The 25,801-nt window shown below is 44.1% G+C and overlaps 1 protein-coding gene across 2 annotated transcripts in view; it reads left to right on the forward strand.

Moving 5' to 3' along the window:
• The first annotated feature begins 714 nt into the window (after positions 1-714).
• Positions 715-25,801, forward strand: part of SPL2 (E3 Ubiquitin ligase family protein) — a 72,665-nt gene continuing 47,578 nt past the window's right edge. The window contains exon 1 of one of the 2 annotated variants that reach the window (XM_087676842.1): positions 715-1,502. In XM_087676842.1, the coding sequence (XP_087532968.1) occupies positions 1,107-1,502 (396 nt within the window). In that variant the 5' untranslated portion in view covers positions 715-1,106. The remainder of the gene's footprint in view (positions 1,503-25,801) is intronic. The other variant, XM_087676841.1, reaches the window with a different exon arrangement.

The raw sequence follows: 25,801 nt of genomic DNA on the forward strand, positions 1-25,801 counted from the left end.
CTTTTGAACTTTGCATGAGAAGGATATGAGTGCAAGTCCATCTTTCCATCTCTCAAAGCTCCATGTGCTTTGGGTTTATTGTTGCTCTCAAAGGCCTTGGCATCACCAATCCTTTCCCCTTACATGCAACTAAGGTGGAGAACCACTTGTCATCCACATAGAACAAGTTTCTCGTGCAAAGTCTATCCCTTCCCATAACCACTTGCTGTAAGCATATGAGATCCTATAACTTCAATATCTCACTTGCATTTCACAAGAAACCTACAATCTAATTTTTATATTTCTCTTCTTTTTAAAGGCATAGATTTATATTATTAAAAAAAAGAGATATTTAGATCATTGATGTAAGATAAACCTTGGGGGGAGGGGCGGGGGGGGGGGGGGGGGGGGGATGCGCTAGGCTTCAAAGTAGTTGTTTGCTGTAGTTGCCAAGACCGTAGCTGATATCCTGGAGTGAAACTAGCTTAAATGTAGTTTTTCTCTTCGCCTTCGTGTTAGTCTTCTCTGACTTCCATTTCCTCTCTCGAGTTTTCATTTTTAGGGATGATAGTTATTAAAGCTCGAGTATATTTAGATCTCATTTATAACTATCAAAAGCACAGGTATATTTAGGTCTCTTTTCTATGATCGATAACTATCAAAGCACAGGGATATTTAGGTCTCTCTTCTATGATCGATAACTATTAAAGCTCAAGTATTATACTTTGTAATTTACCGAGGTGGGTTGCTTTTCCTGGCAGGCCAGAAAAAACGAAACGATGGCAACTTTTGGACAAAGATTATAAAGCCCTGCTGCCGCACGGCCACTCTAATCTGAGTAAGGTCAGCCATCGTCAAGAAGGTAACGACGAGAGGTTGCTGTTCATGTTCCCGAGCTGAAGGGGAAGCACATCATCGGGCTTTTTGGACTTCGCATGCAAGAATCCATTCTGGTCTGTTAACAATCGGATGCTGCACAGAATCGGTGCGAATTCGCCGCCCTGCCCTGAGGGGCAGCCCCTGCCTTCGTGTTTCCTGAAACTAGGTTTCAATGCACATGCGCACCGATGAGAAGAGTTGGAACAGAACGCCTCTGACAGCCAAACGGCCCGATTGATCAGGCCGCCATGGGATCGCATGATGAAGAAATATGCAGCGCTCTCACACGAATGGCTCTAGCTGGCGATGGTGCAGTCCTGGGATTCGGGTTAGCCTTCATGGCCATCCGCACCTGGGTACGCTTCTCGTCCCATTCCCGGGACCTCAGAAAAATCGAAGAGACCCCCGAGTTCCGTATACATGACCTACGGACTTTGATTCTCACGGAAAGCCATGGCATTTCAGACTCCCAGGCTACAGTTAATCATCATTATGTGCATGACAGAAGAGGGAAGCTGGTTATTGTGCGTGGAAGCGTCAGCAGCACGGTGGCTCTGGATTCACAGGGGAGAAGGAAGGACGACGATGTGCTGACAGCCCCTAAATCTGGGGAGAAAGGGGTCATTTTGGAGACTACTCAAACGGTATTTTCCTGAGTTTGCTACTTATTGAGGACCGGTGGTCAATATTTCTAAAGGAATCTGATATAATGGTCGGGGTGTCAGGTAAAATGCCCTAGTTGTATGGAATGTATGCTCTGTAGTCTATATGGTCACTGAGGTTGATTGAAGCAATTAGAGGATTGGTATTCTCAAATTCTGCAGTAAGATGAATGGTGCAGTATATTCTTACATTCAGCAGTTACCTTGGTTTCAGGCTCAAATGAGCATTTGGACTGTCGCTTGCATTATCACATGCTAGCGTTTGTATAGACATGGACTGTCAGGATGGCAGGGAGTTAGTATGTTACCTCCATGGCTTCTATATTGGATTGTACAGTGTTATTATATCTGTGCAGCTTGGAACTCTGCATGTTTGTAAGTTGGTACACATTTTGTATCCACATTACTGTGGTCCAAAGCATTTTTGGGAGCTCCTAGAATATCATTTAAAATAAGTCACTGGGTGCTTATACAACTCTAGCTTTCCAAGTTTGTCAATTCAGAAGGACATTGTCACATATTTATGGACAACAGGAAATAACACTTTAAGAATATTGTTAATAGTTAGATTGAAATAAATTTATGCTCCATATGTGAGCACACTTATCTAGACTGCCAGACGAGCCACTTACCAGGAACCTTGAACATACAAAGTACTGTTTTTTGACGGAGGTTCAAAGCTGGACAACACTTCAAATGCCCTCCTAATTTTGAGTTTAAAAATGCTTAACTTGAAGTGGTTTTGTGAAAGTAACAACTGATTGCTTATGGCTCATGGCAACCTCTGGCCTAGCTCTGATGACTCTACTGTGCATAATCTAGCATTGAGTTGTCTTACTTGCTCAATCACACCTAACCATGGCCCAAGTGTTAGGGGGCACATGGATGGTGACCTGTGATCGACTTTTGTGAGCAGGGCATGAGCTTGTAGCAGTGGACCGGAGGAGGTGGCTGTAGTTGGCCTCATGATATGGCAGCAGCTGGCAGCAGTTAGCATTAGTTCTCAGCCAGGGGATGGGATTGGGATGGTTTGAGGATAGGTTGGAACTGGGACGGGATGCTAGAAAATGGCCATTCCATGTAACTATGCACAGTATCTTATCAACACTACAAGGGCAATGCATCATGCTTTATTCTGATATCCGGATACATTATGTGTATTGCCCTCAAAGGTACTGTGGTTGGTGACCTGTGATTGACTTTTGTGAGCAGGGCATGAGCTTGTAGCAGTGGATCTGAGGAGGTGGCTGTAGTTGGCCTTATGATATGGTAGCGGCTGGCAGCAGCTAGCATTAGTTCTCAGCCAGGGGATGGGATTGGGACGTTTTGAGGATAGGCTGGAACTGGGACGGGATGCTAGAAAATGGCCATTCCATGTCACTATGCATAGTATCTTATCAAGACCACAAGGGCAATGCATCATGCTTTATTCTGATATCTGGATACATTATGTGTATTGCCCTCAAAGGTACGGTGGTATGTTCTGGTCTGTTATCTGGACATATGAATGTGTATGACTCTTAGAGATTGTACTTTGCAGTCCATTCTACCAATTTAACATTCAGCATTTTGCTTCTGCATTTCCAAATTTGAAATAAATGTGCTAAAGGTTAATGGTATTGGACCAACAACCTTCTTCTCATGGCAGCATGCTACTGCTTTGCCATGGCTTAAAGATGTTAGATTTCATAATGACAAATAGGGATTCCTTGTGTTGGTTCTAGGCATTGAGCAAAAACAGGTTGCTTTCAAAACATGCATATGGAGTAGAGGCCATTGTGGCTCTAGGCTAGGCAATGCTATGTCACTAGTGACTAGTGCCATGCTACTGTATGCTGCAGATTGGCCCAACGTGTCCATGTCTTGGTTTTTAAAAAATTAATTGATTCAAAATGGTGCTTTGGGGCTGCCCGAGAGCTGATAAAATTAGCCAATAAAAATGCATTAAATTAAAGGCTAATTATATGGGTTAACACCCACCCCCCAAAAACGTGATCTCATGCTGAGACCAAAAGAGATTCCACCCCCTCATGCGCAGACCAAAAGAGGTCCCACCTCAAGGAGACCAAGGTATCAAACCAAGGGTGCCATGCAGTGCTACTTGAGGCCCGACTTGGAGAGCCCAAAGGGAATGGAGATCTTCCTTTTGGTCTTGTCTTCATACTCTTTCTTTTTAGAGACAGAGATTAGGCGATTTAAAGGGTAATGCAAGGGGGAATGCAAAAACACGAGTGCACCAAGTACCGCTTGAGTAATGCCCTTGTAGGGGAATTATTCACTTGTCCACGTGCGCTTTTACAACAATTATCAATGTGCACACAGGGAAGGAGTTAGTGAAGAGGTACGCCAAGTCAACTCTGTAGGTGCAAAGAGAGGAAGCAACCCCCCTTCTACCATATCAGCGCTGATGATGTAAGAGGAGCCAAGGGGGTCCCACCACCCTCATGTTGATGCTTGAGGGGGAGGAGGGCTAAGACCAATGCCTTCATGCAAGCGCTTGAGCATCAATCAATTGATTGCCTTTGTGAGTAGGTCAAGATAATTGTCTTTTGAGGATATAAATGCAAATCGAATGATACTTGTCTCTATTTGCTCTTTGGAGAAGCAAAATGGGACCCCCACATGCTTGGTCTTGGAAGACACAATAGGTTTACTGACTAGTGCAATCATAGTTTTATAAGACGCGTATGATTGCCCAATTAGACGTATGAAAAATGTATGAAAACAGGAGTATGAAATCCTGTTTCATACTTGACATACTTTTGAGGAAAGAAATGGTTGGAAAAGCAATAAACATCACAATTTTGCGAAAAGGCTGTCACCTTGCAAAAAACATTAAAAAAACACTCGATGATTTCACCTAAGAAGGTGTTGCTTGCTGTCATCTGCCTTCTCCTTGCCCCGAAACATGGAAAACCTGCTCATGGACTGTGCAACAGATATTAGCCCTCAGCCTTGATATTGATTGCCCCAAAGTTGAAGAGTAAGCTTTTTCTTATCGTTCTGTCCCTCTCTCTCATCGTTTACATGTGCTGGTTTTGTCTGTCTGAAATTTCAGACTGCGTCTCTCTCTCTCCCCATCTTTCTTTCTCTTTCTTGTGTGACTTGAGTAGCTGATTACTGTTGCAGTTTTTTTGGATTGAAGCCTGAAATTTCAAAAATTTTTAGAAATTGCAGACATCAACAGCCATTTAACTCTCAAATTGTTGAGAAATACTCTTCCTCACTGACGTTGTGGGCTGTGTGCAGGGACTGATCAGTCCATCCCCTTTGTATCAGGCTATCAGCATTCTTCTTCAGTCAATGCAATATTCTTCCTTCATTTGTGTGTGTGTGTGTGTGTGTGTGTGTGTGTGTTTCTCTTTGTGTTTGTGTCTCTCTTCCGTTGGGCACTCTCACAAAAACTCTCTAGGATGAAACTTTTAGTAGTTTACATATTTTGGGGCTGTTTTGAAAAGCTAATCAGTTTGTAATTTTAGCTCACCACATCCTCTTAGGCCCAAGATTGGAACCAAGAAGAGACTGGAAGAAAAGCTCAAGCCCATTTTTATTCCAAGGCGTCCCACCCAATAGCAGCCAGGGCATTAGAAAAAGGGTGTATGTCGGCAACCCCAGTGGCCCACCAAGACTATCGAGGCGATGGTTATCTTACCAAGGATGCCTAAGTGATCACCCAAGAGACGCCAAGGCATTAGACAAAGGGTGACTAGTGGTGTACAAAGACCTGTAGAGGTGGGAGAACCACATTGTATCTTTTTTTTTTGGTGAAGTGAGTAGATGGTTTGCAATCTTAATTGTGACCTGTGGAGGGAAGAATGAAAAGGTAGATCCACCTTATCATAAAATAGACAAGCTATCTAGACCACTTGAGAGTGTCAATGATGAGGAAAAAGGTGAAGAAATATGGAAGGTGTGGTGTGAAGGTGGTAGAAGAACCTAGGACTCATAAGAAACAAGCCTAGGGGTAGGTAATGACCTAACCAATTAGAGATGCTATGGGGCATTGACTGAGCGGGAGATTTAAGATCCCTTGCACCAATGGCCAGCCATTGATGAATATGGACACAAGGGGGTGGAGAAGTTGCGCTACTTCCTTGGGGAAACCCCCCTCTCAACCTCTTTGGAGTAGCACTACGACTGTTGGAAGGAGTTGAGGTTGGTTGAGGGATGGGGATTGGATTGAGCTTTGGTGTGGGTGGAAAACTCTTATTTGGGGATGAGGTGATATTGGGTGTGTGTCTAAGACCTTGGCCTTTGAGCGACAATTGTTATCTATATGGGCCAATTTTTGGCAAAATGTACAAAACCTATTCTTTTTAGACAAGAAGTGTTGGGAGTGTCTTTGTAAGGGTGTCCAATTAGGGTTTTGCTTATGGGACATAGAAACTCTCTAGGACCGCACACCATTTAATGAAACTTTTGGTAGTTTACATGTTTTGGAGCTGTTCTAAAGAGCTAATTAGTTTATAATGCATTTTTAGCTCAACGGTCTAGACTCTCTTCCCACCTAGGAACTTGAGCACATTAAGTGAGGGCTCTTTAGCATTGCCTCCACAATGGAGAGGGATTCATTCTCCATCGGGCCACCCTAGTAGGGTAGATCTAGATCTAATAGGGTAGATCCATTAGTTGCATGGTGGCAAGAGTCAAGACCGTGTGCCCTGCTTCACTTGAGGGGTTATTTGATTGGTCCACCAATGCCACTATTTTGGACTTTGGTTCTCAGGCAGTCCTTTTCTTCCATGAGGATAGACTTGATTAGTCTCCATCTCTTTTCAAGTTGCCCTCTACATTGAGTGTGCAACTAGAAGCAGTTGAACCTACTTTCCTTAGAGATCCTTTGATGTGGATCGTGAAGCCTTCCACTGGTTCAGATGTCAGCAACATTGATCATAGACTTACCACACTTCCCACTTGCATGGGCATGTTGTAGCCTAGTTTCTCTCTTTTGCCGCATAGTCCTACTCTTATTTTCCTACATCTTAGTGCATCTAGCTTTTGGTAGTGGGACGATCTCTAAAACCCCAACACATTGTACTCACAAGATATGTGTGTTTTATGGTCTTATGTGGTATTTTTACTCCTAACCTATTTTTTGTAGGTTGGTATTAACCCTTAGAGGACCTATTGGTTGATCGGAGTAAAGACTTGGATCCTTTGGCACTTCTTGGTTGCCCTTCCTTCATGGGGCTTCCCACTTTGGATTGACATGGAATCCTCCCCTCTTGAGGTCGAGTTCTTGCCTTTCTTGAGATGATCTTGGAGGCCATTCATTCATAGGTTTTCAGCTGGACATGCATCTCACTCTACTTCTTTGGCATGCTTCTCCTTCCGCCCATTGACATCGATATCTTGGAAAGAGAGGAGGTGCTTATCTTCTGACTTTCCCTTCTACATTGAGAGGGGATGACCTTATTCTCTTGGTGGTGACAGGATTTTGATTACAGATTGCTTCATCAATATTATTATTCTTTGTATTATTATATTATCATCCGCATCATTAGGATGACTATCATTGTAAAAGGATGCTTCGGCAAAAGTGAACAATTCCCTTGGATAGTGATGGCACTGTCCAAATGGCACTACTGCATAAAATTTTGCGTGAACATGACATGTTTTTTAGGACTAGCATTTTTAGACTAATCTGAAGCTCCTAAAATTTAGGGATCCCCAATATGGGTGTTATGTGAAAGCTCTTTATGAGTACATTACAAAAACAATACTGAAATCTTCATACAAGTTTCCTATGCAAAGATATATGTATCTTAAGCCTTCAGCCTACACATGCACATTGTACAAACGTTTCATGATTATGCCATCATGTGCTAGAGGTGTTCATGAAGTTGCCAATTGACAGTACCCAAATTGAATATCCAGCCATGTATTACACAAGTGCAACAAACATTTGATAGTCTGCTAAGAGAGAAGCATCAAATGGATCTCTTGCATCCTTGAGTGTAAACTTGTGACTTTGTCTAAACTTGAGTAGAGATAGGCTGAAGGAGCTGCCCAATGTACTTAGGCTATCATAGAATAATGCCCCCTCAATTGTAGTGAATTGAATGTCAAGATAGTAGCACAAATGGCCAAGATCTGTAACATAAAAGGCATGCTGTAATTCAGCCTTCAAGGCTGCAATATGTTTCTCATGGGGCCCAGTCAATAGCATATCATCCCATATAAAGTGAAACTAGCCTTCCTTCTCGGATAGGGTGGTGATTGACCTGATTCAACCGATAATTACAACAAGCAATGAATTCAAAAATTGGAAACAAAAGTTTACCTACTTAATCTTGGACTATTGACATGCGATTGATCCCAACAATTGGTACCCCTTGTAGTATTTCTTGAACTTGTATTGCCCCAATTCAAAGTACATTGAGAAATAGGCTGATCTCTCTTCAAACTTTAATACAATGGGCTATCACAAATGAACAGCAGCTCTTGAAATCAATTTGTCCCAAAAAAGCCCCAAATGTATATAATGAAATTTAGTCAAATTGTGGCTCAAAAGTGAAAACCTCTAAAATTTTGTGTGTGCAGGTCAAGACTATTGATTGTCAAGATATGCGTATTGTAGATGTGACAAATGGGGGCCAATAGACTGTTTGTGGAGTGTGAAAATGATGTTGTCCTTGTGCATCAAGCACGTCATGAATGCGAGAGCTAATGCTATAGGAGGCGGAGGGTCTAATGTTGGCTAGTATGTTGAAGCATTGGACTTAGTCAATGGCCTTGAAGATGCCCACAATCTTAGGGTGTGAAAAAGCATGTAGGTAGTTGTCATGAGATAGACTATGTCAAATGTGTAGGTCGGGTAGTTAGGGGTGTGGTGGGGTTGCAACAAGTAGATGGTTTTTGCATGTAGAGTAGTTGTAGCTGAGGAAGAAAGTAGCCAAGCTCGAAGCTCAATGGTGACTCTGGCAGTAGCAACTTATGAGCTGAGTGGTGCCAGAGGAGGTGTGGTTTTGATGCCATGTTAGGTCAATGATCAGTTGCATATGTACATGGACACATTGTCTCATAGTGAACATTGAAAGCAAGAGAGAAGAGTGCTAGAATGTCGTATTCACTAATGTGAGAATGATGTAATGAAAATACAATTTGTAAGGTACTATAGAACCACGCCCAAATGGTGGTTCACACACAGAAAAAAACCCCTCTCTAGCTATTGTTATCAGTCATGTGTGTCTTGTGTAATCTCTTGCCTATGGGCCTCGGTTTGAGTGTCAGATGAGGACATTAGGAGCTGTGACATTGTATTTGTTTGTCATTTTATGTGTCTTAGACACTTAAGATGGAGGGCACATTAGTGCATTTCTTTTTGTACACTTTTGGCTATTTTTAAGGGATTTGACCATCTTTAGGGTTTTCCCTCTTTTTCACCTATATATAGGCAGCCTGCCCTCCCATTTTCATTATCCATCATCAATCCTTCGTGATCAGCCAGCCCTCTCATTCTCTCCTCCCCTTGCTACCGTCTGGTGCCCACATTGACGTGTAAAGTTGCGTGTTGGGGCTGACTATTGCAACCTTGTACCTTCAGCCATTGTAGTCACATTGTTCCTTCTCTCTCTTGAGTTCTCATTGTCTCCTCTCTGTGTTCACTTTCCTCTTTCCATTGTGCGCTTTCACTAGGTATCAGCGCCATGTGTGGGAGCTGGAGGTTTTGAAGAGGAGCACTCTGTTCGCGATTCTAATCATCTTTATCGCCAATTGGGGGGCAGCAGACCTGCGTTTTGCCTTCTGACAAGCTCGGCGGCCTATTTTCAGATCTACGTTTTGTAGGCAGCCCCCTCTTGCACACGTGCAGCAGGTTTACACCTACGTTTCAGGCATGCAATATCCTACTCTTGCTGGGCGACAGGTTTTCTCTGCCGGGCGGCAGCTTGTGCTGGGCGGCAGTTTTTTACTGCTCAACGGCCCTTTATGCAGGTTCTGTCCTGTGTTTTGTGCAGGTGAGCCCCCTCCAATCTGTGTTCTTTGCAGTCTACAGCTTGGGCAGCCTGTTTTGAGGCAGGTGAACGATTGCCATATCTGTGTTTTTGTTCATATAGGGCAGGATCCAGCTTTGGCGGCTTTATACACCCTTTGGAGACCTTATCCAGGCTGGAAAGTGCGATTCAAGGCTGGGCAACATCTTTTCTGTATTGGGCGGCTTGTTTTTTACAGGCAAATAGACAACCTTATGCTATATTTTCTTCTGGAGGAACTCTCTCTCTGCCAAGTGACCTCTTCGTGGCTGAGCGACATGTTTTTGACCTATTTTGACTACATTTTTTGCAACCATATCTGCGCTTTGCAGATCTGTTCTTTCAGCTTGGCATCGAGTCATCTCTCACACCTCGAATACTCCCTATCTATCTTGCTCTCTGATCAGCATATTGATGGATCCTATATAGGTAGAGGACTTTCCAATGGCGGCATCTTCTTTGTTTTCTTGCAGGTACTTTATTGAAGGACTTATGGCCAACGTGTATGCCACGGGGGATTGCGTGGTTCGGGATCATTCAGACTGACCACCATCTTATTACTCTTTTTGGTATGGCATCTCCTGAGTAGGTGCCAATCCTATCCTCTCCCCGCATCTGATAAGTTGGATGGGACGAACTACCCTCTATGGGTGTGCCACATGGAGTGTCTCCTTGACGACTGTGACCTTTGGGATTTTGTTTTTGTCCCTATTCCTTGACCTATCGTGGATCCTCCTGATAGTGTGACCGCAGATTCGGTAGGTTTATGGGATTGGTTGAATTCCAGAGCTTACTATTCTCTTCTTTGAGTTGTACAGATTTTGTGCTTATGCATGTTAGACATCTCTACACCATTGTAGAGATTTAGAGGAGATTGGCATCTCTCTTTCGGATTGAGACATTTGGGCATCACTTATCTTGAGTTGAAGCCACGACAACTCTTTATTGTAGATTCCCCTACGATGAGGGATCACATCCACTGGATGGAAGAGATTCGGAATGAGCTTTCATTCTTTGGTATAAACATTTCCTCGGAGGACATCGCTGTGACACTTCTCTCACATATTTCATCACCGACATATGATGTATTTTACACCAGTCTTCTCACTTCTCTTAGCTGGGGGACTCTTACTTGGGAGGAGCTAGTCCCATTGGTGCTTGAGCAGGATGTGCATCACAGTGAGCAAGATTCTTGTGGAGTGCATGCACATGGCTATGTTTATGTGATTTTATCTATAGATATTGGATAAGCCAAGCAAAAGAAAGGGTAGAGGAAGAAGTTGGAGTCATCTTCTGACTTTGATATAGCTTTTGTGGGGAAGCATAGAGGATATCCCACTTGTCCTCATTGTGGGAATACCTTGTACCCTGAGGAGAAGTGCGGGAGGATATACCCTTACCTTCGTCTAAGAGTGAAGGGTGGATCTACATCGGAGCCTTCATTTACCTCTACTTTGTCACCCACTTATCCACTGAGTGAGTGTTTCTACACATTTATCAGGCGGAGCAACCTTCTTTGACTCTCTTCTTTTGAGCATCCTTGGCTCTTTGATAGTGGTGCGTCATGTCCTATGACTTCTTGAGGTGATTTGCTACAAGTTCTTTGATTATCCAGGGGTATTGTCACTGTCTTGTGACATTTTCTTTGGTGCCTATTAGTGGTGTTGGCACTTTTCCTCTATTGTCTAACCATCCATCAAGCTTTGTTTCTGAGGCCCTATATGTTCGTGAATTGGGCTTCCCTCTCCTCTTAGTTTATGGCCTTCTTCGACTTGGGACCCATGTTGGCTTCACCAAGCTGATCATCTTTGTTGGGGATTTTTCTACAAGAGCCACTTTTGTGACAGGTTAGCAGGAGAGGGGGCTATTTATGCTTCATTCCTCTTACATTGTGCATTGCTCTATGGTAGTTTTCTATTGCCACACCCACTCCCGATTGTGCACCATTTATCCCACATGTTTCATCCCATTCCGTGTCATCTCCTCTAGTGGTTCCCTTGTACCTCGCATCCCTTTCAAAGGCGGACGATATTGGTGATGCGACTGTGGATTTCTTGGCCCTTTGTGTTTCAGCGAGGGTTTTTTGGGATCATGAGGAGTTGCTTTAGGGTGGATTTATCTACAATCTGTTTTACTTCATGGGGCATCCGTCTAAAAGGGAAAAGACTTAACCTGCCCCATAAAATATTTCTAACTCAATCCAGTTTCCAATTTACTTTGCCTTTCTTTTATGCGGCTCCCCCTTTTCTTCGTCCTCAAGCCACCATTTGCTGCCGCTTGGTCCTTAGTCCCTGGTGTTTCTATGCAGCTTATGGCGTCTTCGATAGGTTCTCGCCATCATCTCATCATTGGGTTAGAGGCTTGGCTCCCCCATCTTCAACTGGAGTTTTGAGGAGTGATTTGTTTGAGGTCTCTCCATTTCCTTTGGCCTTTGGTGGCCTTTTGATGTTTATTTGGATTGGGGGTCTTGCTCCTTGATTGGCTTTCTTCATCGATAGACTACATCAACATTGGCACTCTTCCTGCTATCCATATCTCCTTTGATCTTTTGCCACATCTAGGATCTAAGAGAGGGTGTTAGCAGTCGTGTGTCTTGTGTGGTCATGTCTTGCCTGTGAGCCTCAATTTGAGTCAAATGAGAACATTGGGAGCTTTAGCGTTGCATTTGTTTGTCATTTTATGTGTTTCAGACGCTTCAGATGGAGGGCACATTAGTAGTACATTTCACGCATCAACTTTGCCAAAATCCACGGATTTCAGCAAAAGCTCCAAAATTTCACTATCAAATCTGCCCCAATTGCATTAATACATGTTCCCGAGAGTATAAAACGGGCAATTTTAGCAAAATTTCACAAAATTTTGCAAAAGTCTCAAAATTTATGGGTCCAAGTGTGTATGAATGTCAACCAATCTGACTCAGCTGAACAAAATTTCACCAATACAGCAAAAGCTCCAAATTTTATGGGTTCAATGTTGAGAAATTTTACTCAAATGAGCAAAGTTTCACTAAATTTGGCAAAATCCCCAATTTAAACGCGCACAATGTCTGCGATTTCTAACGCAGATGCCTCAATTATGCATGAACAACACTAAATTTGGAAAAGCCCCAAATATTTGGGCATAAATCTGCACAAATCTGAGCACTGCGCTTGCGCATGCGAACCCCTGTCAAGACAAGGGGAAATTCAAAGGAGATTTTGAAGAAAAAGGATTTTTGATTTAAGAGAAAAACGGAGTGATGAGGTCTGTTGACCCACCGACCCATCACGTCGCTTCTCGCCTGTCCGTCATGCACTGGTCGCCGTTCGCGCACTGGTAGGCGCTAGTCGCCGCTCCGTCACGCCACGTATTGTCACCTGTCCGTCACATGCGCTGGTTGCTTCTCATGCACTGGTAGGTCCTAGTCGCCGCTTTGTCACACCTGGTGCCCACGTGCCTCCTGCCGCTGGTCGCAGGTTACTGCAGTGTCGCTTCCACTCCATACACTTGTTTGTCGTCGTGTTCCTATGCTAGCCACAGAACGTCACACTCAATTGCCTGCAGGTGATCGTCGCATTCCTGTGCTGCTCGCTAGATGTCACGCTCAGTCGAGGTCATCTTTGCAATGTCACTTACCTGTGACCCGTTGTGAGCTTCGACCTATTCGCGAGTTGACTCTTGGCTTGTACCTTCAGCTCTAATACCAGTTTGAAGGGGAGAGTGCGCAATGGAGTGCGAGATAGAGGCGCGAGCAGCAGAGTTTAGAGTTAGAGAGAGTGAACGCAAAGATAGGTGTACGAGATTGTGATGGTACACAAAGAATGGAAGAATGTATTTATATGTTAGGGTACAATAAGGGTGTGTTCACATCCGTATGACTATATACACGGAGACGAAGGGACTTTACATCCAACATAGCGAGCCTTTTGATGTGGCTGATGATGGTTTGCTATGGCCATGAGTGGTAGCTCTTTGAGCCTCGATTGCCAACACAACACTCAAAGACTTATGCACAAATAACCTGATACTATCCCGAACAAGAGTATCGGATAAGATCCATGTCTCCTTATACCCACCACTTGTGACATGTGGCTCTCATGTACACTTTTCATAACACTAGAATTTTGGGACTATTTAAAAGAGCTAATTAGTTTGTAGTGCATTTTTAGCTCAACACTCACCCCCATGGCGGGGCCAACAACATACTTGGCCATGATTGTGTTCCAAGAGTTGGTGTCCCATATCACTAGATCACATTGTCAAAGTGTAATGGACATGTTGCCCATTGGGCATAAAGTTCAAGAGTGGTGATTACACAATGAACGTGCACAATGGGCCTTGAGTCCTATAAGTAGGATGTGATTTTCCTAACCCAAAAGTACCCTTTGCACTAGGTCATTGTATGACTCAAGGTTGTGACTATGCCGTTGGAGCCCATCTAGATGTCCAAATATGTAAAAACATATACTCATGATACCAAAGATGCACAAGGTGGAAAGAGAATAATTTTGGCAAACGAAAGCATAGAATAGGGTCTTTTGAGGGGCGATCTTAGCTGGGTGGCGGTTAATTTTTGATTGAAGATGCTCCAAAGACTTGGTTGTGGACAATATGGAGCAGGCCATATTTAAGACTGTCAGGTTTTTATGCTTAACCACTCCATTTAAAAGGGGAGGGTATACACTCTCAAGAGTCACCACTGCTATTAGATTGGGCTGTCCATATTTGGACACCCATCTAGTTTGTGACTAGCCTAAACCACATAGCAAAATAAGAAAAAGCCTTTGGCTTTTGCTTTAGGAAGTAAACCCACAGGTAATGAGACAAATCATCCACTATGAGGAAATAAAAGAGTGAATCATTCAAAGATGGGATGGTTGATTGGCCACTAACATTGAGGTGAATTAGCCTTAGGATGCTTGAAGCTTGATGTCAGACTTGTTGCTGGATTAGGTGTTTTGGGATACCTTCAATTAGCTGTCATTCAAAATTTGGTAGAGAGAGTTGTAGGGTAGATGATAATGCCATATGCGCTCCATATTAGAAGGTGCTCAAGTCAGAAGTGAGTGCACCTAGTCCTTGAGCTCCTTGCATAAGGCTGGGTTAAGAACTAAGAATCTCATAAAGGCTAGGAAGGGTTTGGCTGTGAGGAACCACTAGATTGGTAGTCTTGTCAATGTTTTAGAGTCTAAGATTGCTCATCCGAGCTAAATCTCTCATTGTGGTAGCTTGGTGTATTTGGACCTCTAGCATGTAAAGCATATGCTATACTAAGTTTGATAGCTAAATGGGATGGATTCTTGAAAAGGTATGGTCGTCTTTGGTATCAAAAGAAATTGTGGCTTACAGTTACAGAGCATTGACATATTGATGCTATTGAGAAAACAATTAAGACTTTCTTCTAGAGTTGTAGAGCATGAGAGTATCGATGCTATTGAGAAAGCAAATAAGACTTTCGTTGGCCAACTTTAAGGCAAGAGATGGATGCATTTGTAAAGAATTTGAATTGCTTGTATGAAGCTATTGGATTTGTTGCACCCTTTTGTCTTAGTAGATGGCGAGCTTTGAGACTTACTATGATTAGCATGGCAAATACGTGTTTCTACAACTTTGCTTAGTTATTCAATAGTTCAGTGAGTATTGCTTTGATAGCTAGGAATATGTATAATTGTGATTTGTTGTTTACTAGCACAATGACTACTGGTAGTAATAGCAACATTCTTGGTTACTTGGAATCATGTACAACCAATTATACATTGACAATATATGCAATAACGACAATATACTTGGTTGTTGGGAAACATGTATTGGTCATTTTGTATGCCATATTGGATCTTAAATGTATGGACTTGGGATCACTTGCAATGTTTTAAGAGGGGGTATGTCACCAGAATGAGAAATGGCCTAACTGATTTAATTAAAAATAAACTCAACTTTGGTATCCCTAGCTCCTGGCATGGTGATTATTGCACTAACAGTGAAGGATTTGACACTAGGTTATGTAGTGGACTAGCGTACAGGCTAATGTGGTACAAGGACAGGGAAAAAGAAATAAGGTGCCATGTGAAACTTTCATTGATTGAAAGTTTGCACCTTAGGTTTAATGATTATTTGAAAGTTTTGCCGAGTAAGAAATTCCCTTAAGTTATAAAGTAGGTTCTTAGCTTAAATTTGGTCTAGTGAGGATCTCACTTATGATTAATGGCGAAGTCATCAATTAGCCCTTAATCAGAAACAAGATTGGATTAAGGAGCATTAAGTTACTCATTTAGAAAGTTGATCTTGGTTGTTGGGGTTCTCTCTCTCTTAGTTTGGAGCAATCTAAGTTTGGAGACATCCATTCTTCTGTTCTTTGTTGTAGAACTTGGAGTTTTCAGCCATAGAACATGAGTTGATAGTGTGTATGGAGCTAGGACAGTACCCAATTTTCTTCTCTTAGCAAGGAGAATTCATTGGATAAACACGGTAAAAGAAACAAGGTGCAATGTGAAACTTTCATTAATTGAAAGTTTGTACCTTAGGTAATTGCTCAAAAGGCATACATCTAACTTTTTGTCTCACTAGCTTACTACCTTTTTTCAATGGGATTGTATGCACGGCAATAGAAGGGGGAATCCCCTTCAGTTCATCATAACTCCATGCAAATATATCCTTCAACTTTTGTAGGAGTGCCACATAATCTGCACGCCCATCAACAGATAACATAGTGCCGAGTTTAATGGGGCAGGGATCATTGGTAGCCCCAAGATCTAGCTCTATCACATGAGCATCACATGTGAAGAAAACTGCTAGGGTTTGCACTGAGGACACATAGAGTGTACGACCACGATAGAAACACAAAGAGACAGACATAGACACAAAGGGCAAAACTCAAACCCTAAATGCAAAACTCAAAACACAAACCCTAAACGCACAACTCAAAACTCAAACACAGAAACTCAAACACAAATAGAAGAAGGGAGAGAGAGAACACAACTCTGAAGTGAATGAATGCTGTAAATGAATGTAAGAGTGTACAGTGTGCTCAAGGGCAGAGCAATGTCGGAGTGTGACGTCCACCGGAGACGGATCCCAAGTCTGTGACCACTAGTTGGAGTGTTGAATAGTGAATGGCAGCAGGCTGGTCACCAAAACTCGGCAGTTTGGAGGCTGGAAATTGGTAAATACAGCAGTGTACCGCGGATCAGAGGCTGGAAACTATTCACAGCCTGCTGTAAATGGCAGGCTGAAACAATGTCCGATGTGGCTGGCGATGATTGGATGATCAGATCGCAGCAGATGATGATGTTGCCAGAAGTTGACGTAAGCATGGATGAAGGTGCCAGCAGCAGAAGCAAACACGGATGGAGTGGTAGCAGCCTCGAGGGTTGGATAGCCACGTGGGAGGAGGTTGATGGCTGAAATCTACACGTGGAGTGAGAAACCTGCAGAGACGAAATGAGGCTGAATGGGGCCAGCCTGTCTATTTATAGATGTGGAAGGGCGCCCCAAAAATTAGGGTTTCCACTAAACTCTCTCGAACTGCTTCCCATTTAGGGTTTCCATTGAACTCTCTCGAACTGCTCCCCGTTTTAGGGTTTTACTCTAAAAGAGCATTTTTTAGTGTGTTTTGGGACTGTTTAAGAGGCTAATCAGTAAGTAATGCATGTTTTAGCTCAACACCCCCTCTCAGGCCTAAAATTGAGCCGAAAGGTTAGGCCAACCACTATGATGTTTATCTATCCCAAGGCGTCCCACCCCAAAGCAGCCAGGGCATCGGACAAAGGGTGCACGTTAGTTGCCCAGTGGCCTACCAAGACTACAGAGGCGATGGTTATTTTACCAAGGGAATCCAAGTAGTTGTTAGAGGTAGAGTCATCCCCTGGACAGGCTGTGTTAGGGTTTATTTGTTTACGGATCTGTCGGATAGATCTGTCACATGCCATGTCTTCAGTCCGGGGTACAGCAGAGTACAGTGCCATATCAGGAGGTGCCACGTCAGCAGCAGCTGCAGTCGAATAGTGTAGGCTGCACTCGGACAAAATTTTCATTATTTTATTCAACCGCCTGCATTTACTGTAGCCGACTTGGTGCTAGGTGTTTTTGTGTTTCTTGGCTATATTTAGCCAGTTGGTGGCACACTCTGATTCATTCTGATCTTGAGATTTGTTTGTTGAGATTGATTGTGCTCGGGCTGACGGAGATCGAGGTTTTCAAGATGGACACACATGCAGATATTTCCTCTGCCCCCGTGTATATTTCTGCACTCTTACACAGCATGCTACACTGCAGATTTTTTGCGTTATACTGTCTCCTTTTCTCTCTCTCTCCTCTCTGTGTTCGCTCTCTCTCAGTCTTTGCCCTATGCTTCTGCATTGCTGCCCGTTGATATGGTATCAGAGCAAGAAGTTGGACTAATTGAGTGCTGAACCTATTTGAAAAGGAGATTTCAGCGCGACACAAGGTTGCGTTTCCAAGATTTGAAGGCGAGTGGGAGGGCTGCGCATTGGATCAAGGCTGAATCGAGCGTGGCGTGCGGGAAAGGAGTCCAACTGGTGAATTTGCAGCAGGTTATTGCTGTTCAAAGGGGAGGAAGGTTGCGTTTTAGACCTTCCATTGCAGATTTTACCTTTTCATCGCCTTCGACGGGTAAAGAAGGTTTGGGCATGGAGGAACCAGCCCTAGAAGGCTACGTTTACATAATCAGAGGAGGCTGATTTTGCGTTTGTGCAGGCATTGTAGGTGAACATGTCTACAGAGACTGATTTGGAGTTTCAGGCGATCATGGATAGGAAGGTGCGTGTCCTACCGGCTCTTCCATCGGATTAAAAGCTTAATGGTGACAATTATCGCATCTGGCGGGTGATGATGTTGGCCATTTTGGAGTCTTATGATTTGGCGGAACTGGTGATGGAGGAGATTAACAGGCCCTCGATGAGAGACAAGTCTAAACTCTCTTCCAATGCTCATGTGGAGTTGACCAAGGCCCAGTCTCATTGGGAGAAGCTGAATGCCAGGATTCGTTCTTTTCTGTTTTTGTCTTGCACTACAACCATGATATCTCACATGGAGCACTTGACGGTGGCTCGAGAGATATGGTTGGAGCTCGACTAGATGTACAATTGGATGACCCTGATGAAGAGGGTTTCTTTGGAGGTGCAGATGTGGACCTTGTCCGTGAATAAGTCTTCTTTGCTTCGGGAACACATCAACAAGGTTCGGCAGCTTCAGATGCAGGTTCAAAATGCGGGGAAGCCTATTTTCTCCGGAGACATGGTGATCACTTTGTTGTCCCAATTACCGTCACGATTCGATACTTTTTATTCCGCTCTTATTGCATCAAGGCAGGAGTCAGCTCTTCGGTGGGAAGAATTGGTTCCTACGGTCTTGGGCCAAGAGGAACAGTTGAAGGGGCAGAATGCTTCCAAATTGGAGGTCTTGGTTGGTCAAGCCTCCCGAAGAAGGGGAAGGACGAGAAGAAGAAGAAGGAGGACAACAAATCCAAGAAGGACAAGGAGAAGGAATCGACCTGCCATATTTGTGGTAAGACCGGTCATTGGAAGAAGGATTGCCCCGACAAAGACAAGAAGGACACCAAGAAGAAGAACACGAAGGATTCTAGAGCCGTGGTTGCACCCTCATCATCTGCTTTTCTGCACTTAGCAATCATTGAAGACTACACACCGATGACTTTTGATGCTACGATGGCAGCTCCTCGAGCTTGTGAGTGGATCATGGATAGTGGTGTCTCCTGGCACATGACTCCTCCCATTGGTGTTATCCATTTGCGACCTTCGTGTGGGTAGATTCGCATTGGAGATAGCTCTTCTGTGTCTATTGTTGCGCGGGGTGAGATGATGTAGCTTATTCGAGATGTACATGGTGGTACCCACACTTCCGAGGTGTGCATGTGCTAGACTTGGGGTATCATTTGCTTTCAGTCCATAAGATTTGTGCCCTTGGTCTCTTGGTGGAGTTTGACAATGACACTGTTCGAGTCCTCGATCGTGGATCGAGGAAGGTTCTCTGCAGGGTATGAGGAGAATGGCATCTACAAATTGAAGTCTTCTACAGCTCTTACCTCTCTTCTTCTTACCTCTCAGACACCGTCCGAGCTATGGCATGCTCGGTTTGGCCACCTGAACTATGAGTACCTTCGGAAGGCGTCACGAGGGTTGCCGAACATAGTGGTGAGTCATCAGCCCTATGTCTCGTGCATTTGTGGGAAATTGCATCGGGATGTGATTCCCACCAAAGCTTCGCGGCGGTCTACTTCACCTTTGGAGCTTGTATCTACAAATTTGTGTGGCTCGATGAGGACTGAGTTGTTGAAGGGGAGCTTGTATTTTGTGTTGATTGTAGATGACTACAACAGGATGACATGGGCCTATTTATTGACTTTGAAGTTGGAGGCTTTCTCTCACTTCAAGGATTGGCTTCTCTTTGAGGAGAAGTGATTTGGCTGGCGACTGCAGACCTTGCGTTCAGACAAGAGTGGTGAATTTGTGTCTAATGAGTTTGCTTGTTTTTGTGGAGATAGGGGCATTCACCAGGAGTTTGCTAACACCAACACTTCTCAAGAAGAGAATGACATTTTGGAGTAGAAGAACCGAAGTGTGATCGAGATGGGGCACCATGATAGAGACCGACATACATCTCAGTTTCTATCGATCGAGGCAGTGGCTACCACAGTTCACATCCTCAATGGATCTCCCACTTTGGCCGTTGCCAGGATGACACCTTTTGAGGCTTACTTTGGGATGAAGCTTGATGTCTCTTATTTCAAGATCTTTGGGTGTGACGCTTATGTCCACATCCCGAAGCCGCAGTGTGACAAGTTTGAGGCGGCTTCTTGATGATAGGTCTTTGTTGGCTACAGCTTCCAGTCCCAAGGTTATCGCCTATTTGATCTTGTTAAGTGGGATTTCTACACGAGCCGAGATGTGCAGTTTGTGGAAGTTCCGGCCACTGAGGGGGGTGAGGAGCACCCGGTACTTGGAGATCCAGGGGAGAGTTGGGCTCTTGAGACAGTTCCTTTGGAGCCAGAGCCTCTTGATGGAGATTCTTCTTTTGATTCAAAGTCTTCCCTTCCATCGGCCACCCCGGAGGAGCTTCCGCCAGTAGCTGCACCGGAGTCTTCAGAAGATGGAGAGTGACGGGGAGAGGTCCGGCCTTCTCCTCGTTGGGCTCGTAACACCCTTCGAGATTCAGGGATCGAGGGGGTCCCTGAGAAGTGGAAACCGCAAGATGGACCGGTTGGTCACGGAGGAACTAGGCACATTCTACGGAGCTTGTTTGCTTTAACTATTGTTTGATGACCCGTGTTATGTGGGATCGAGAGCCCACTTCAGTGAAGGAGGCTTTGCGGTCTGATCACTGACGGAAGGCTATGGAAGCCGAGTTGGAGGCTATTGAGAGGAATGGCACTTGGTCTCTTGTGCCTCGTCTCTCTCACAAAAAGGTAATTGGTGTCAAGTGGGTCTTCAAGACCCAGGTACCTTAGCGATGGTTCTTTGGATAAGCACAAGGCTTTCCTTGTTGCTAAAGGTTTTGCTTAGCGCCCAGGCATTGACTTCCATGATACTTTTGCTCCCACTGCTCGTATGGCGACTATTCAGGCTGTTCTTGCCTTAGCTGGCCATAGGAGATGGCCTGTCTATCAGTTGGATGTGAAGTCGGCCTTTCTCAATGGTGATTTGCAAGAGGAGATCTATGTTGAGCAGCCTCTTGACTTTTGGGTCCTCGGATGGGAAAGTCTACAAGTGGAAGAAGGCCTTGTATGGCCTCAAGCAGGCTCCGTGTGCATGGAACGAGAAGATTAACTCATTTCTTTAGTCGAAGTTGGGATATGGGCACTCCACGGCCGATCCACAGCTTTATGTGCACACTTCCAAGGTTGGTCGTGTGTTGTTTGTATTGTATGTTGATGATTTGATTCTGACAGGGGATCATGCACAGAAGGTTCGAGAGACCAAGACAGCTTTACATCAGACATTCGAGATGACGGATTTGGGGCTTTTTCATTTCTTCTTGGGTCATGAGATTTATCAGTCTCAGAGGGGGATTTTCATCTCTCAGCAGAGATACATTTAGGAGCTCTTGGTGACTTTTGAGATGGAAACTTATCGGCTCATTTGTACTCCTATGGATCCGATTCTCCCTTGACGGATGCTTCCCGCTAAGGTCAGTTGATTGGATCCTTGATTTGGCTTCTCAATGCTCGTGTTGATCTTTGTTTTGCTGTGAGTCTTTTGGTAGGGTTCATGAGTTAACCCAAACAGGTGCATTGGCAGGCTGCCCTAAGGATTCTTCGGTATTTGAGGGGGACCTCTGACTTAGGGATTTCTTATCCAGCAGGCACAAGTGCTTTTGATCTTGTTCTTGCAGGTTGGAGTGACTCGGATTGGATTGGCGATGTGGATCACCGGCAGTCTACTATAGGCTACTGTTTTACCTTGGGTTCAGGTGTTCTCTTGGAGTGGCAAGAAGCAACCCATGGTAGTTCTTTCTTCTACTGAGGCGGAGTATCGGGCTGCGTCTTCCACCACATGTGAGGTTGTGTGGCTTCGGAGATTGTTGGAGGAGCTTGGCTACCCCTAGACTCGTCCTACTCTTCTGCGGTGTGACAATGAGAGTTGCATTGCCTTGGTACGGAATCTTGTATGTCATGCCTGGACGAAGCACATTGAGATCCAATATCACTTCATTCAGGAGAAGCTTCTGGATGGGACCCTTGATGTGGAGTACTGCAAGATGGAAGATAATCTTGCAGATTTGTTTACGAAGGCGCTTCCCCAGGCTTTCCTTCGCCAACATTTGAGATCCCTTAGCCTGATGCCTCGTCCAGAATTTGAGAGGGGTTGTTAGAGGTAGAGTCATCCCGTGGACAGGCTATGTTAGGGTTTATCTGTTTACAGATCTGTTGGACAGATTTGTCACGTGCCATGTCTTCAGTCCTGGGTACAGCAGAGTATAGTGCCACGTCAGCAGGTGCCACGTCAATAGCTGTAGTTGGACAAATTTTCCATTATTTTATTCAGCCGGCTGCATTTACTGCAGCCGACTTGGTGCTGGGCGTTTTTGTGTTTCTTGGCTATATTTAGCCAGGTGGTGGCACACTCTTTGATTCATTCTGATCTTGAGATCTGCCTGTTGAGATTGATTGTGCTTGGGTTGATGGAGATTGAGGTCTTCAAGACGGACACACACATAGATATTTCCTCTGCCCCCGTGTATATTTTTGTACAGCATACTACACTGCAGTTTTTCTGCGTTACACTGTCTCCTTTTCTCTCTCTCTCTTTTCTCCTTGTGTTTACTCTCTCTCAGTCTTTATCCTACGCTTCTGCATTGCTGCACTCTGATAGTAGTTACCCTAGAGAGGATAAGGCATCGGACAAAGGGTGCACGTTGGCTTCCCAGTGCCCTACCAAGCCTTACAAAGGCGGATGGAACTACATGGAACTTCAAAAAAAAAAAAAGGGGAGATAAATTTTATGGGATGCGGCCAATTAAGTAATAGTGACCTAGAAGATGGGAGTAGGGAGGGTACACCCAATGTAAACGCCCCGAACAATGTAGTATGCTTAACAATTATGATATTTGCTTGTTTTTGAGATTTAATATAAAAGAGAATGAACACTTAAAGCTGAAAATGAAAATCACTCACAAAATTACAGCCATGAAAATGTAAGAGTATTGGAGACAAGATTGAGGGTTGAAGATGGGCAACCCCTCCCCCCTCCCCCCTCCCCCCCCGAAGGAATGTATTTCTGCTCAACCCAAGTCCCTTAGGAAAGAGCTCAGTTACAATCAACTTGAGAGTGAGGAGAAGTAATTCTCACTCTCACAAGATCATGCAAAGATGTATAAACACACATGCATTATCTATTATGCAATGATAATAACTGATTTCTTTATAGTATGAGAGAAGAAAGAGGGGAAATCAGCTTTTCTCCATCGTTGATCAGCAGTACATAGATAGGGCTTGCTTCTTGTTGCTAAAATGAAAGAAAGAGCTCGAGAAGGAGGTGCTGTAATGAATTTACAGGCTTGCTGTCTTGTAAAACAGCAGTGATAGAAGAGGGAATATGGAGGAATTTGATAATGGAGAAGTGGGAGATGATGATGGGGATGGATGGGCCAGTTTTTGGCTATTTGTGGGTGCTTACATGAGTTTACAGCAAAGAAAGATGATGCTGAATGAAGAAAAACGAGCTCTTATTTATAGGAGAGGGAAGAGCTAGTACAAAAGGGGAAAGTGGAGTAGCACAAGACAAGTGTCCAGCCACATGTCATGAGATGTGACGAGTGGTGGGACACTTGGAAACTTGTGTGACAAGTGTCTTGACACTTATCTCTTCTCTATGGCCTTCCTTTTTGGGCTGAATACTGTCAAAAATAGAAACAACCAAATTTAGTAAGCACAGTCAGGGTACAAAATTTACTATTTTTAGAATGACATCCCTATTTTTTAGGACTAGTATTTTTAGGCTAATTCGAGGCTCCTAAAATTTAGGGACCTCCTAAAATTTAGGGATCCCCCAATATGGGTGTTATATGAAAGCTTTTTCCGTGTACATCGCAAAAACGGTATCGCAATCTTCATGTGACTTTCCTATGCAAAGAAATGTGCATTTCAAGCTTTCAGCCCACACATGCACATTGTACAAGCATTTCATGATCATGCCATCTTGTTGATTGTAAGTGTCTGTTCTGGTGGATCTAGCCCACACTTCAAGGCATCAATCCTTTCTGTGTGCGAGTCTAACCCTGATATGCGTGAGTTCTGATCACAGGTGCCCAATCGGCCATATAGGTGGAAGTGTGAACTATCTTTTCTCTAACTCACCGCGTGGGTCTACCATAACCTGTGACCACTCATCAGTGGCCAGCTCCAATGCACTTTTCTTTATATATAATTAGTGCAAAGGAAACAAATTTAATAAATCATTATATAGACAAATTAATGAAAAAGGATACAAATTCTGTTTCTATAGAGTTGTGACACCCAACACATCACAAAATAGTACAAGCTAACCCATCCACTCAGGGTGTTGATGACTAGCAAAAATAGGTGATGAAGTATCCATGTAATGGAGGATGGCAGTGTGGTAACAACAGTCGTTGGTGGAAATAGCTTAGGATCCGCTCAAGTGGTGCTCTGCACAATGAGATGCAAAGTATGCTACATGTTGGAGAATGCTCATGCAACAGGTGCCACTTGGAGTGTTCCTCATGGGAAAATTGTTCACTTGCCCAAGCGCCTTAGTACAAAGATGATGAAATCATGCAATGCAAAGGGTAAGGTACAAGAGGGAGGAGAAGCCGATGTTGAAGGTAAAGTGCTGAAGCCTATAGAATACCAAGAAGGGTAGGAATCCCCCTCTCAACCTGGATGTAGATGTCGAAAAAGGAAGAGGAGCTTGATGTCGGTCTTCGTATGGTGCCGAGAACCATAAGGAATGAAAGAAGAGGAAGTGGATGAAGCACCCTGCTAGAAGAGCAAGGTAGAAGTCACCGCCATGATAGCATCTATAGAGATGTTGCACGATCCGCCTCGGGAGGGAAAACCGCCATGCTAGAAGAAGAGCAAGCACTCCTAGGACGATGAAACCATGAAATGAACGGTGCGCATCTCCACGTCTCTAGCCCAAGTAGGACCAAAGCAATCTGTAAGTGAGCCCTACACTGAAAGACAAAGCCCTGCAAAAGAGATGAGAATCTGCAAACACAGATGTTAGTGGTGAGATGCTCCAAAGCAAAGCATAACAGAAAGAAAATCTAACTTAAAAGAAATGCAATGAATGTGCATGTGTGTGAGTAAATGCAGCAGAAGACAAAAGAATGGAAAAGCTAAGGACAATGAATCCTATGGGCCTGACTCTAAGAGTGCGAAAAATGAATGCTAGACTGATCTAGGGTATCCAAAAGGACCTAGAGACATGCTAGTCTAAGAAGGTGGCCACCATCGTGTACATCCAATAGCAGGGTGCTACCAGGGGAACGCTTGACGAGGTGGGGAGGAAGGTGAGATAGATGCATGAAGTGCAACGGGATTAGAATTTGCAGACCAATTAGCTAGTCCATTAGGGGTAGTGAAAGAGATGGGTTGTTGAGGCTGTACTCGAGCCACATGTCCAGTAGCAATGGCGGGTGTTGAAGGAGCAGGTGAAGGAGCAGCAGAAGGCGTAGCCCCACTGGACTGTGCAGTCGCAGTGGTTTGCAGAGGCTTTTTAGGTGAAAGACCTTGGGCCTTGGAGCGACACTCCTCGTCCACATGGCCTGCTCGCTGGCAGTGTGTGCAAAAGCAGTATTTCTTAGGGAGTTGCTGCTAGATAGGTCTAGATT

The sequence above is a fragment of the Lygodium microphyllum genome, chromosome 4, assembly GCF_053477565.2.
Source record: "Lygodium microphyllum isolate KBCC chromosome 4, Lygodium_microphyllum_v1.1.10, whole genome shotgun sequence".
Taxonomy (NCBI): domain Eukaryota; kingdom Viridiplantae; phylum Streptophyta; class Polypodiopsida; order Schizaeales; family Lygodiaceae; genus Lygodium; species Lygodium microphyllum.